Source organism: Leucoraja erinacea, chromosome 19, assembly GCF_028641065.1.
Source record: "Leucoraja erinacea ecotype New England chromosome 19, Leri_hhj_1, whole genome shotgun sequence".
Taxonomy (NCBI): Eukaryota; Metazoa; Chordata; class Chondrichthyes; order Rajiformes; family Rajidae; genus Leucoraja; species Leucoraja erinaceus.
In genome coordinates this window covers 10682892-10697037 of record NC_073395.1, presented here as the reverse complement: position 1 = coordinate 10697037, position 14146 = coordinate 10682892, and the positions used below count along the sequence as shown (strand labels likewise).

General features: G+C 41.8%; 1 protein-coding gene across 4 annotated transcripts; it reads right to left on the bottom strand.

The window, feature by feature from the left end:
- Positions 1–254: 254 nt before the first annotated feature.
- cdpf1 (cysteine rich DPF motif domain containing 1) lies at positions 255–14117 on the bottom strand. Of its 4 annotated transcripts, none has more exons than XM_055650268.1 (4): positions 13824–13959; positions 8233–8360; positions 5457–5568; positions 255–3062 (listed from the first exon to the last, which is right to left on the bottom strand). In XM_055650268.1, exons 1-4 carry the CDS (start codon positions 13842–13844, stop codon positions 3006–3008), a joined length of 318 nt encoding a protein of 105 aa, XP_055506243.1. In that variant the 5' UTR covers positions 13845–13959; the 3' UTR covers positions 255–3005. The 4 variants fall into 4 exon arrangements, with proteins under 4 accessions (XP_055506243.1, XP_055506241.1, XP_055506242.1 ...); XM_055650266.1 differs by lacking the exons at positions 255–3062; positions 13824–13959 and adding exons at positions 4396–4658; positions 13992–14117; XM_055650267.1 differs by lacking the exon at positions 255–3062 and adding an exon at positions 4396–4658 and having other exon boundaries at positions 13852–13989.
- Positions 14118–14146: the final 29 nt, after the last annotated feature.

The window sequence follows — 14146 nt, the reverse complement described above, 5'->3', positions numbered from 1 at the left end:
TATCACATAAAATCCCAATAAAATACATTTACGTTTGTGGTTGTAACGTGACAAAATGTGGAAAAGTTGAAGGGGTATGAAAACATTTGCAAGCCACTGTAAGTTATTAATCTCATGTGTGTAACTTTGACAATAAATAGTGTCGTTTGGCAAAGCCAAATTTTGTTTTTTAAGAAGAGCATTAAATATTTGAGACATTACAAATTAATTGACAAATTCTAATTCTTAAAATATCTTTACTCGGATTGTTACACTTAGTTTACAGTCTTTGCTCTCTTTAACTTGCAGAGCATTGGTGTAATTCTCCATGAATATGTTTAATGGCTTGTTACCTAGTGACATTTTTACTGTTGGATGAAGAATCCCAAAGATCCACACTTTGAGGGAAGAAATTATTTTGCAACCGAGTCTGAAATATATATTCCTAAATACCAATATTGTCTTTCTTGTACTTGATTTCCCCCCATCAGGGAACTATCTTCACGCCTTCTACTTTTTAAAGCCCATCAGAAGCTTGTGGATCAATGAGATTGTCTCTCATTCTCTCAGACTTCAATGAGTGCAAGCTCAACTTTGTAATGTAACGCCTTCATACCTAGAATCTATCGAGTGAATTCTTATCCCACTGGGACTCCAGGGAACATATATTCTTGGAAAAGGAGAACAACGCTGTATGCAGTAACCCATGTGATTTCACTAAAAATAAACCTTTTTGACTATTGTATTCCACCCATTTTCTAATAAAATCATAAGACATGGGATTAGAATTATACCATTTGGCACATTGAGTCTCCTTGCCTGATCTTTTTCTACCTCTCAATCTTATTCTCTTGCCTTCTCCCCGTAACAATTGACGCCTTTACTAAGCAAGAACCTATCAAACTCCGCTCTAAAAAATGCCCTGATCGGCTGCGGAATTTGGTGGGCCGAAGGGCCTGTTTCTGCGCTGCATCTCTAAACTAAACTAAGCGACACCTTCTTTTGGCTGAGATATTAAACCAACACCCAAGCTATAAACACTAGAATAGAAGCCATCTGCTTCTTTTGATATTTGATATGGTTTGATAGGTTCTAAAGTCACATTCTATAAGTTACCCTTTATCAATATCTGTGTAAACATTTGATTGCCCATTGAATGACGTGTTTGTGGTCTGTTACTCACCATGGTCCATTACCAGTTGAGAAACATTGGTTTCTAGGTCAGTGACAACTGAGAATATAACTTCAATCTTTTTCAGGGTCAAAACTGTGTCATCCTGGAATGACATAATTGTAACTTTTCTTTCTTTTGACGTAATGAATTGATTTCTCGCTTCTGCCCTTTTTTTTGCAGAAAAAAAGTTTCCTTCGTTTTGACGTGCTCGTGTTTACAGAGACAGATTGTCACTACAGAAACTGAACCCATTTCCACCTGTACATTAAACATAAACTGCACCGGGAAAGATTGTGCAGTGCGTGTTTTGAAATGTTTGTACCGATTTCCGGTTGAATCCCAGTTGGGATTCACCCTGTTGCAGCCTCAGCCCCGTACGTCATGTCCCAGGGACAGATACTGGATCGAAAGGTCGTGACTGTCCTTGACAGTTCATTCACAATTAAACAAGAAATATCTCACACGTCAGCAACCACTGAACCCCCGTGTTGATTTCCATGTGCTGTCTTTTACACGTAGGCAACACCGATAAAGACTGCAGGGTCACATATTGCAATCCAGAGATCCAAAGGACATGATCTGATCTGCTCGCTCTAGTGATGGGAGACTGGTGGGGTTGTATTGGTATAGGAGCCTTGTCTCAGTGCTCTTCCCACATTTTACTTCATCTCCACAGCAAATTTGCCTGTACGGAGTTTTCAAGTTCTGCCTGTGACTACGTGGGTTTTCTCCGGGTGCTCCGGTTTTCTCGCCCACTCCAAAGACATACAGGTTTGTAGGTTTTTAAGAAGGAACTGCAGATGCTGGAAAATCGAAGGTAAGACAAAAATGCTGGAGAAACTCAGCGGGTGAGGCAGTATCTATGGAGCCAAGGAAATAGGCAAAGTTTCGGGCCGAAACCCTTCTTCAGACTGATGACACCCGAAAACTAGACACAAGATAAAAAACTATCCTCTCTGTTCTCTTGTGGCAATTTGACAATGTTTTCCAGGCAAGATTTTATGCTTAAGTACTTCGAAATCTTCGAAAGACTCGCTGCATCTTACCGGATTCCTCCTCAATCTAGACACCCAGCAAAATTCTATGTACACATCTCTACTAGGCTGTACTAGCATGAGGAGCACATAAAACCGATCTGAACAGCAGGTCTGATCCAGCACAGTCCCAACCCATGTCCTGACGTGCTGTGCATTTGGAGAGAAATGTTAAAAGCAAAACTGTGTTGAGACTTTGCTGCCACCTAATGGTGTCAATTTATTGAAACTTTGAAGCTTTGTTTTGTGTAAACCAAACATGCCCTATCCTGAACACATAAAATTAGAAGCAAACTTGTCAAACCATTTACTCATGAATGAAAATTGTTTTTTTGAGGTGAAATTTAATCTTACCCTTTAAGTCCTTTATTTCCCTTCCTGTTTCTCGGTACACAACAAGGTCAGAGGTGAACAATTCTCACATTTAGTGTTGATATTCAGCTGGGATGGATAAGTCATGAGCAGCAAGGTATAATGTGCACAAATTCACATTTGACTGCTCTGGCATCCTTTGCCACACCAACATACATTGCCTTGAAATTATTTAATGTTATTCTTTTTGAATTTATAGTTAGTCTTTTCTCCCATTTAGGATTTCCTTGCAGTTTTATCTCATGGTATATCATCATAAACTGCTTCTGTGTAACCAACCATATATAAAAGCAGTGGGTCTCTTTCTTCTACTTTTTCCATTACATTGCCTTGTTGCACTTATCAAATTGTTCACAATTAAGCATAATTTTCACAATAGTTCCAGTTTCCTTCTGAAATTGTGGTTTGCCTGCTGGACCAGGTCTAAAGGGAGAGTTGTGCAAACGCTAAATATAGAGTTCTGCAAGAAGATATTCCATCCAAATTGACCTATAAAATGTTGCCTGTAAGATGAAAATGTTGATTACAAGGACTGCCAAATCACCTCGGGTATAAATTTTCATAATTAAGACAGTTTTAGCAACTATGTTGGGAAATATTCCAACAGACTTAATCATGTTGTGCCTGACCATACTGTTGAACATACTTTCACATTGTATCAGCTTGCGCCTCTTTTCTTCTCACCTTCAAGACTGTGTGTTTATCTTTCCATCATGCTCATTAAGCCATCCCTGGCCAGGCTTTTCTGTTTGTGAATTGTTCCTCTTTGCATCTTGCGATTGAATTCGGATGAGGTGGATCACTCCATCGTCTTTCATTGACTTGCCTGATGCAGCTAAGTCAAGAAAATATTGTGGATAGATGGCTGAATGAAATGCAGGTCGTATGTTTGGATCTCTTACTGTGCCCAAATAAATTTGTTAGAAATACTGACCTCATTTAATTCTTCATAATGTCGCTATACTTCGAATTCATTCCTCTCCGTAGATTTTTTTTTCTTATCAGGACTTTCTTTGTAGCTGTAAAACTATATCCTGCTCTAGATTATTTTCTTTTGCACTACCTGATGTTTTCATGTCTATGATTTCCCTAGTCGTACACAAAACAAAGTTCTTCACTGTATCTCAGAACACGACAGCAATAAACAAATACCTTATGGATATTATCTTTGTAGAGTATGCAGCTGCTGAAAACATCTCTTAGACTGGCAGTGTGGCTTCATTGCTTCAGATAATATTTTTAAATACCAAAATCACTTTATTATCAAAGGAATATATCATCGGCGTTGCCGATATTCACACCATTAATGGTATTCCTTTGGTAATAGAGGCTATTTTGCAAGAGGTTGTGAACCATAAGAAAACTTTAGCATTGAAAGAAAACTTATATTAGAAAACTTCAGCATTGCTGGTGATCCAATATATCTTATTCCGAACAGTATTCTTGCTCAGCACCATTTTCATATTCAGCAAGTAACAGTTCTCATCAATTCTGTCATGTTGGTGCTATCTGTCATAATAAAGAGATCAGTTACTAGTAGTTTCTCATGCACTCTGTGCATGAGTAAAAGCATGAAAGGAGTATGTGGAATAATAGTGATGCAACATTGCAAACCATGCATTGCAGATAAACATAAGTTTTATCCCTCTATTGAACCATAGAGCTGTCTTTATACTTTTTAATACCTTTTTAATACTTTGTAATTTCTGTCCATTGATTGGAAGTAAATATTCCTATTTACATTTGCAGCAAGGAAAAATGGTTCTGTTTGGTTCATTCATTTATTTGTTCCTATATATATGAAATCATTTATAACAATCTTTCTGCCGATGTTATATAGCATAATTTTTATAGAAATTGTTTTAAAAAGATAGCACAATCCGTTGAATTTGTATTCACAAAAGAAAAGCTTCAGTGCAATGGATCGGCTCCCAAGGCTTCTTGTTGAAGCCAATCTTGTGCTGTGGTCAACTGGAGGACTGAGGGTTTTGCTGGTGTTTTTTCTTCCGTAGGTCCGATTGAATCTCTTCAGGGAATTGTTCAATGTACTTCTTAACACAGGGAATACAGAAACGCTTTGTGTAGAAAAGGCTACATTCCTAAAAGGGATTATTGAACAGTAATTATGGAGAGAAGTCAGAAAGTTGACAGCAAGTTTTTTTTAAGCATATGATATTGCACCCCTGCCCCATCATTCTATCTTTTCCCATTTACACACATCTATGTTTACTGACCAAGGTATTCAAGGTATTCTGATTTTTCAAGTTTTGAATGGCTGAACTCCTTACTGTTGTGCTATGTGCAGTCCTCTGAACTCTTGTTCCAAATGATTTTTTTTTTAACTTTACAATGCATCAGACATTAGTTAAAGTTTTGATTTGGAAGAACTGGAGTTTTTTTTTAAAAGGTGTCATGGTACCATGGGCGGAAATCCCCGGGACAGACAGACAGACACAGACACACACACATGTCCCCTCCATGTTTTGAAAGATGGGGGGACAATCCCTATTAAGAAGGGCATGTTTTTATGCTGTATCTAATTTAAACTAAACAAATGGTGCAAATAGACAAGGATAGAAAAGTGACAAGCAAATCCTGAGAAAACCCTCCCAAGTTGTCAGGGCAAACAATGGCCATTAGAGTAATGCAAAGCAAGGTCAATATAAGGGATTCCAAAGAACAAGGCAAACCCCTGCACGGCTTTTGTAAAAACCAAGTTGGGTTGTGCAAAAAAAGGGTAAGGAGAAATAATGAGAAGGCATAACTTCAATCCTAAATCACCAAAATACCAACAGGAGATAGGAATAAGAGTCATGGTACACTTTCAACAATATATTCTATTATGAAGTAAGTGACTTGCAACCAATGATGAGTAAGTAATGATGCAATATACTTACTTGCCCAACACATACAATTTTGTTGCACAGACTACAATGAGATCCAATTGTAAGAAACCTGTCCTTTTGAGAAATGAATGGATCATTCATGGTGTAGCATTTCTCGAGTAGTCTATAGAAAAAAAGGACATAATTTGTACAAAGCCTAAACTGGATGAGTAAACTTTTAGTTTTAATTCAGCAGAAATCACAATTTTTTAGTAATGCTAATTTCCAAAGTTGGTTTGGCTGGTATACATTAAGCTAATGCTACTAGGTCCATTACTTATAACTGTCATTATCCAGCCAGCCTAGTTACCTAGCATTATCTTGTCCAATAAAGACTATAACAATATTTATCAATGGGGTTATATTCATCCTGTCCATGTCTTTCATGGCTAAATACCCCTTTCACAATAAAGTTTCAAAATAATTTATTCCTGACATTTATGGCAGGAGTTTATCACTATGAGGTTCTGATGCAGACAAATAAATGTCACCACTATAAATCTATATGATCTATTGGAAGAAAATGGAATATCATGCATTCCAGTTTTCTGAAGATTAAAAAATTAAAAAACGATTTAATAATGAGGTGTGCGTTTTTCCCAAGTGCACATTTACACTTTTTTATTCTCACACTCTCATCAATTCTTCCTGGATTTTATCACTCGGTTATATACTATGGGTAATTTACAATGCTAATGCTGATACCTTGTGAAAGGAAACCAGAGTACCCAGAAGAATCCCACATGGTCACAAGGAGAACATGCGATACCCATGCAGACAGCAGGAGTGGTCTGCATTGAACTTGGGTCATAGGAACTGAGAGGCAATAGCTTGATTACCCATATTGATTAGTACGCGTGTTAGAGGTTATGGGGAGAAGGCAGGAGAATGCGGTTCGGAGACCGAGGTAGATCAGCCATGATTGAATGGCAGAATAGACTTGATGAGCCGAATGGCCTAATTCTACTCCTAACACTTATGATCTTATGAGCTGCATGACTGCCTGTCTCCACAGTTACTGCAATTGTGCACACAACATTTTCACAGGCAGTCTAGGTAGGAATCATCCTACTACAGGTGCACAACCTTTTATCCGAAAGCCTTGGGACCAGACACTTGTCGGATTTCGGACATTTTCGGATTTCAGAATGGAAGATTTTTAGCGTAGATTAGGTAGGTAGCGCGGGCGGCTTGAAAAGTCTGGAGCAGCTGCCTCCTCCCCGGAGACCGGGAGAATCATTGCATAAATGTTAGTCAGTTAGTTTGGAGGGATTTTATGTGGTGGTGGTGGAGTAGGGGTGAAGGGGGAAACTTTAATTCTTAGTCCCCTACCTGGTCGGCGACTCCCAACCTCGCGGAGCTGGGGGCTGCGTCCGGCCGCGGGCGGCGCCGGTTGGAGCTCCGACCCCGGCAACTCTACCCCTGGCTGCGTGGCTCCAAATCCAGCGACGCTCCGCGAACGTTGGGAGTCGGCGGCCACAGCGCTCCGGAGCTTGCCGCACGGCGACCCAGTAAGGCATTGCCCGCTCCCCGCTGGTGTCCCAGCGCTGCGACGCTGCTGACTCCCGACATTCGCGGAGCTGGGGCGTCCGGCTGCGGGCCGCGCTGGATTAGGAGCGCCTCGCAGCCAGGGGTAGAGTTGCTGGGGTCGGAGCTACAACCGGCGCCGCCCGCAGCCCCACCGGCCACAGCGCTGCGGAGCTTACTGCACGGCGACCCGGTAAGGCATTGACCGCTCCCCGCCTCTCCGACCAGGTAGGGGACTAAGAATTAAAGTTTACCCCTTCACCCCCCCCCCCTTCACATAAAAGCCCTCCAAACTAACTGACTAACATTTAAGCAATGATTTACAGATGTTTAAGTGTCTCCCGGTCTCCGGGGAGGGGGCAGCCGCTACAGTAGTACAGACCTGGGTTGACCGTGGGTCGTTTCGAGTCAAGTTTGGCGCCAAACGCGAGCTTTGGTGCGCAGACGACATCTGGAAAAAATGGCCGGTTTTCAGAGTTTTTCGGTTTCCAGAACTCCGGATAAAAGGTTGTGCACCTGTACAACTAGAGAGCAGCCCTGAGCTGCTATCAACCTCATTGGGGACCCTCGGACTATTTTTGATCAGACTTTATTGGAATTTATCTTACACTAAACGTTATTTACATTTTTTCTTCATCATGTATCTGTACACTATGGTTGGCTCGATTGTAATCATGCATTATCTTTCCACTGCCTGTTAGCACGTAGCAATAGTTTTTTCACTGTACCTCGGTACATGTGACAATAAACTAAACTCAAACCTATCACCTATTCCTCAGCCGTTTGTATTATTGCTGTGCCTTTTGACAGTTATGCAGCAGGCCATCAGGCATCACAAAATCCGCGCTGTTGGAAAACCACAGCGATCCTCCAAAGTACATCATTACAGGACATCAGGAGCTCAAGTGCAGCTGACATAGTAGAATAAAGGCATCATCAGCGACACTGTGAAACCAAGTACTGACCCGAATTAACAATTCTAGCGGTTATGCCGAAGGATTTAATTTATTCACAATTTCCAAACTACAATGTGCAGAGTTAATGGCACCATGTTGCAGTCTTACCAATATGGAGTTTGGCTCCATCAGTCCATGGATACCATGAACACCATTATAATATCCAGATGCTACCTATAGTGCCCAAACAACAGATGGAACAAATCCATAATTTGCATCTGTGATGTCTGAATAGCAACTCTATGCTCTACATCGATGTTAAGAGACTGCACAGTGTTTGGCCCTAAATTTCAAAAGTCACTCACACAATAGAACGTGCATTTGGAGGTTTTTGTCCATAGTAGTTACACGGTGCTCTGAGTCCACATAAGCTGCATTCAAATACCCCTGGCCCTGGCTCTGACTTTGGCACTTGCTCTTCATCGCAATTCATCTGAAACAAAGATATCAAGAATCATTAATACTTAATTATATTTGACACTTAATCCGTTCAGTGCCACCCCAGAGTACACTCGGGTCAGAGTATACAACTCTTCGCAATATCTTGCTCTTCTATTCAGAGCTGTTACCAAACCACGGGGATCCTTTCTACCATGTTAAAAAGTTACTCAAGAGTCGTTGGGGACATGCCAAATTTCCTTAGTCTCTTGGGAAAGTCGAGGCATTGATTTTCTTGGCCCCAGCGAAAATGCCGTTGGTGATATTTACACTTAGGAACTTGAAGATGTCAGCCATCTCCTCCTCAGTACCATCAAGTATACCACCAAGTATACTCAGTACCATCAAGTATATGGAGCGAGTATACCATCTCGTTTTAACATAAGGTATTTGCTCAAGATTCCAGCATCGGCAATTGTTGTGTCTCCAATTGCCCCTCTATCTTGCTGTTAGCTTGACACCATATTACTAAACTCTCTATCTCATTATTCAAGATCCAGCCCATGATGTTGGTGTAATCTGCAAACTTGTAAATGGAGTCAGAACAGTATCTGGCCAAATATTTGTGAATGTATAAGGAGAACAAAGCAAGGAAATGCACAAATAATGAGAGGATGCTGAGAGATTAGGAGGAACAATCTTGTTGGGCGATACCACAGATTGCTCAGGTGGTTAATGTGTGAGACACAGAACCAAACTGCCTTTTGATTGTTAAACCATTAACCCTTACGAAGGTTTGATTCACAGTGGTCAATAATCCTACCAGTTCTATTTCAGGATGTAGGCTGTGGGCCGAGGGGCTTTTTCGTTCAAGTTCGGGACCCAACTCACGGAACTACCTGAATTTTTAACATATAGTGTAAAAATATTATATAAATCATACCTGAAACTCGTCAAGACCAAAACCTGCACTTTTTTTTTTAAATATGGGAAAAACTGCCAATTTTCCGAGTAGTAATTGTCCAATCGTTGCACGTGTGACATTGAGGTCGGACGCAAATTGACCAATCCCACACTTTGTTTTATGGTCGCTAGGCAGCGAGCACTCTGGGATCATGGCTGCCTCCTAATTACATCAAAACAATAACAAGGTTTCCAAGGAATAAAGGTAATGCTAACCTTGCTGATAATTTTGTTTTTCAATTGATTTATCTTTATAAAGTTATGATGTGAACTGTTAAATAAAAATGATAAATAACAAATGTAGAGCTAGGATTAGGATTAGGGTCAGTTGGTAGGCCGGTGAATGCTGCGAAGGGTCGGTCGGGCTGTCGGCCGTTCGGTGGTGTTGCAGCGAGTGTGCGGGCGGAGCCGACGCTATGCGGCTGAAGGTGGCCCGGGCAGCGTGCAGGGCAGTGCTGCTCCCCACCATCATCACCACGATGATCCTGAAGGACATGTAGGCCGAGGTGGACTTGCTGAGCGGCCACACATACGGAGCCTGCAGCCGGTTCCAAAGCGGCTCCAGCTCCAGCCATGGGCAGCTCTGGAAGAGGGGAGAGTTAGGGTTAGGCATTTTCCTCTCAGTGGAAGATGCATTAGCCTTCCCCCAGCCTGGCACTGCCCCAGTCCCACTATGGCCGTGACCCCCACTCTGCTCACTGGCAGTCAGTGGGGTTTAGTAAACGGGTGAACTGTCCTCACCCATTAATTAGGCTGGTTCAGGAGCCGGACCTCTGCCATATAAAAATATATGGTTTAAATAGACTGCAACACAGAAATAGGCGCCCCATGATGTAATATGGGCATTGGACACTAGATGGCGCTTACTTTTTGATCTAATTTTCTAATTAGTTTAATTAATTAATGTGCAACTTTTGGCACCGACGAGTTATGACTTCCTTCTCAATTATATTTTATTTAAATCTGTGCAAAATGTCATGTATTTCCGAGAACATGGGTCACAAAAGTTGATTTCTAGACACATTTTTGATGCTCGGCCCACAGCCTAAGGAAATCTACACAGTTATGGGGAGAATGCAAACTGCACAGTGATAGCAAAAGGTTTTGTTCAATCTCAGGTCCCTCGAACAATGTGGTAGCAGCAATACCCACAGCACGACCCAAAATGCCTTGATTGAAAATAAGAGAAAGGCTATTCAATGAGAAATGTCTTTATTCCAAGGGAGGTGATTTTTTTTTTTGATTTCATTACCTCTGGAGGACCATGGAACTGCAGTCACACTAAACTCAATATCGAGATAGCTAGATCAGAGGAATAGAGGGCTATCTTTAAATGGCAGGAGAGTGGGTTGATGATGTTATATACTATTGAATGACCTACTCCTGCTTCTCATGTTCTTAACCAATCTGCAAAAAATAAATAAATTGCCCCCGGAGGAAGCAGCTTTTTGCAGCTCTGCTGTTAACCCCGAGGTTTATTAAACTTAATAGAAATGAAAAGTGATAGAAATGATTAAAAAAAAGAGCAGATACTGGTAATTTGACTTGATGTTTTATCTCCGTTCTGCTCCATAAATGTGGTTTGGCCTGATCTGACAAGTCACAACAGCCTCCCTCAAGTTCAAATGGCAGTCCTTTCAATTTCAAACCTTGAGCAAAAAAAAAAACAAAGTGGTGGAGCAATTAACAGTAAAGATAGCATGAGGAGGGAATGGATAGGCGGAGCTTAGGGTCGCTGTGTTACTCGGTAACCTTGCTCTCAATGTCAGTGAAACCAAGGAACTGATTTTGGACTTTGAAAGAGGAAAGACGAGGATCTACAAAACTGTCTTCATCAACAGGATGGTGGTGGAAAGACTCAAAAACATCAAATTCCTGGGCATGCATAACTCTGAAGATCTGTCCCGCACCCAGCACATTGATGCAATTGATGGAAGTAGAGGCCCACCATGCTTCTACTTCCGGAGAATGTTGGGGAGTTCCAGTATGTCACTGAATACTCGAACTTCTACAGGTGGACAGTAGAGAGCACATTGACTGGTTGTATCACGGCTGCAAAAAGCGGTGAACACTGCCCAGTCTATCATGCGTACTGACCTCCCCACCATACCAGACGATAGAACTTTATTTATCCCAGAGGGAGATTGATCAAGGGGTCTATAGGAGGCACGCCCTCCAAAAAGGCAGCCAGCATCATCAAAGACCCACATGACCCTGGCCAGAGTCTGATTTGACTCATGCCATCGGGAAGATGAAATATATAGGAGCCTGAAAATTGCAACATCCCAGTTCAGGTGCACCTACCTCCCTGCAATAATCAGGCGATTAAAAACTCCAAATAAGCTCCAAACTATAGACTTGGGGACATTGTTTTTGCACTACAATTGTGTGTGTGCGCGTGTGAGTGTTTTACAGATAAACATACAGATAAATAAATATTTTTTGTTGCATATTATGTGATTTGCAGAGTACCCTGTTTACATAGTTGTTGCTTTATTGCATAAGGATTTAATTGTCCGGTTTCGGTACTTCTGGCAATTAAACACTTGACCATTGACTCCAATACTTTGTATCTTATTTTTTCCAGACTGAGCCAACTATTCCCAGACACAAAAAGCTTGAGTAACTCAGTGGGACAGGCAGCATCTCTGCGGACGTTTCAGGTCGAGACCCTTATTCAGACTGGTATGGGATAAGGGAAATGAGAGTTATAGAGGATGATGTGGAGAAATAAAGAACAAGGAATAGCCATTGTTAGCTGTTTGTGGGGTGAAAACGAGAAGCTAGTGCAACTTGGGTGGGGGAGGGATAGAGAGAGGGAGGGAATGCCAGGGCTACCTGAAGTGTGAGAAATCGATATTCATACCATTGAGCTGTAAGCTGCCCAAGCACTATGAGATGCAGTTCCTCCAATTTGTGTTTAGCCTCAATCTGACAATGGAGGAGACCAAGAACAGAAAGGTCTGTGTAGGAATGGGAAGAAGAATTAAAGTGTCCAGCAACCTGGAGATCAGGTAAGTTCAGGCAGGCTGAGCAAAGGTGTTCCGCGAAACGATCGCCCAGTCTGAGGTTGGTCTTGCCAATGTACAAGAGTCCACATCTTGAACAACGGATAGAGTAGATGAGGTTGGAGGAGGTGCAAGTTAACCTCTGCCGAACCTGAAAGGGCTGTCAGAGTCTCTGGACAGAGTCGAGGGCAGAGGTATAGCAACAGGTGTAGTTACAGGAAGGGGGTGGTTTGGGTGGGGAGGGATGATTATCCAGGGAGTTGCGGAGGTAATGGTCTCTGCAGAAGGCGGAAAAGGGAGGAGATGGGAGCATGTGGCTAGTGGTGTGGTCCCGTTGGAGATGGCAGTAATTTCGGAGGATTATGTGTTGTGATAAAAGTCCATGACTTCTGCATGGGTGCAGGAGTTAGCGCCAATGCAGACATAAATGGATGAAGTCCATGAGTTCTGCATGGGTGCAGGAGGTAGCACCGATGCAGTCATCAATGTTTGAAGTCAATGCGTTCTGTATGAGTGCAGGAGGTAGCACCAATGCACTCATTAATGTTTAAAGTCCATGAGTTCTGCATGGGTGCAGGAGGTTGCGCCGATGCACACATTAATGTTTAAAGTCCATGAGTTCTGCATGGGTGCAGGAGACACTATTCCCATGTGTGGTTCCTCTCCACACCCCCTACACTAGGTATGTTACAAAACCTACCTGAATCGTCATTAGGAATCTGCCCTCAGCCATGTCGGCGATTTTGGCGCTGTTTGGAGGGGGCGGGTTTAAAACGCGATTTTTACTAGGCTGTACTAATCGCACATGTTCAGCCTAGTAAATCATTAACGAAAAATCGCTGCAAGACCCGGTCGCAAAAGGTATTATTAGTTTTATAGGCCTCGATAATATAGTTCTAATAGTTTTAAAATTACTGTCTGATTCCGCAACCTCTCGCAGCCCCAGGGTTTTATAGAGCAAACAATTAAAGGTATGTACCTTATTTTTACATTAAATGGGGCATATATATAACCCTGTATATCAAGTTATCTATAGCGAGTAGCTCATTTTGGGCTTTTTATATCCCGCAGTATTTTTCTCGGCATTTGAGGGCACTAATCCAGCGCTATGTCAACGTTCTAAACCAGCGCATTCCACATGAACCCACTAGAAAGCCGATTTAAATGGGCATTTATTTACAGCAATTGAACACTAAATTCCTTCCATTTGGCCTATAAATTAATGTAAATTAGATATAAAAATCATGTTATATTGTGAATTATTTGTGAATAATCTTTGGACACTTAGGCTATTTAAAAATGTTAATCTTTCCTTAAGAAATGGGAGTTTGACTATCCAAGATCACAGCTTTTTTGTAATGTCCATTGAAAATCAATAGGGAACAAGATGCTAATTTCCGAGTATGAAAATGGTCATAACTTTTTTAATACTTGAGATATGAAAGTGAATTTGGTGTCAAATTAAACTTATTGTTATGCTTTATCTGATGGGATAAATTGCAGACTTGATTTTTTAAATCTCAAAATTTTGTAACATTGCTACCTACACTTTCTTCAGACTGATGCATTGCATACCCCTCATAGATGTTGCCGGAATCTTTGAATTCCTCCAGCGATGTGTTAGATTTTTTTGTGTGTGCTTTATATCACAACTGCAGTGCTCCCTTTTTCAAAGGTTAAACTTCACACACATCACCGTGCTGTCAGCTTCCTACCTGCGGCCCGACAACGCCGCCATTTTGCGAGCCCTGATCACATCCTCCCTCCCACGCGGTGCCAAGACGTCATGCCGTCCCCGATCACGCGTGACGTCGGGTGGCTTGAGGGTGGCGATACGTGACGTCGGGTGTTTTTGGGCGTGGCGATGCGT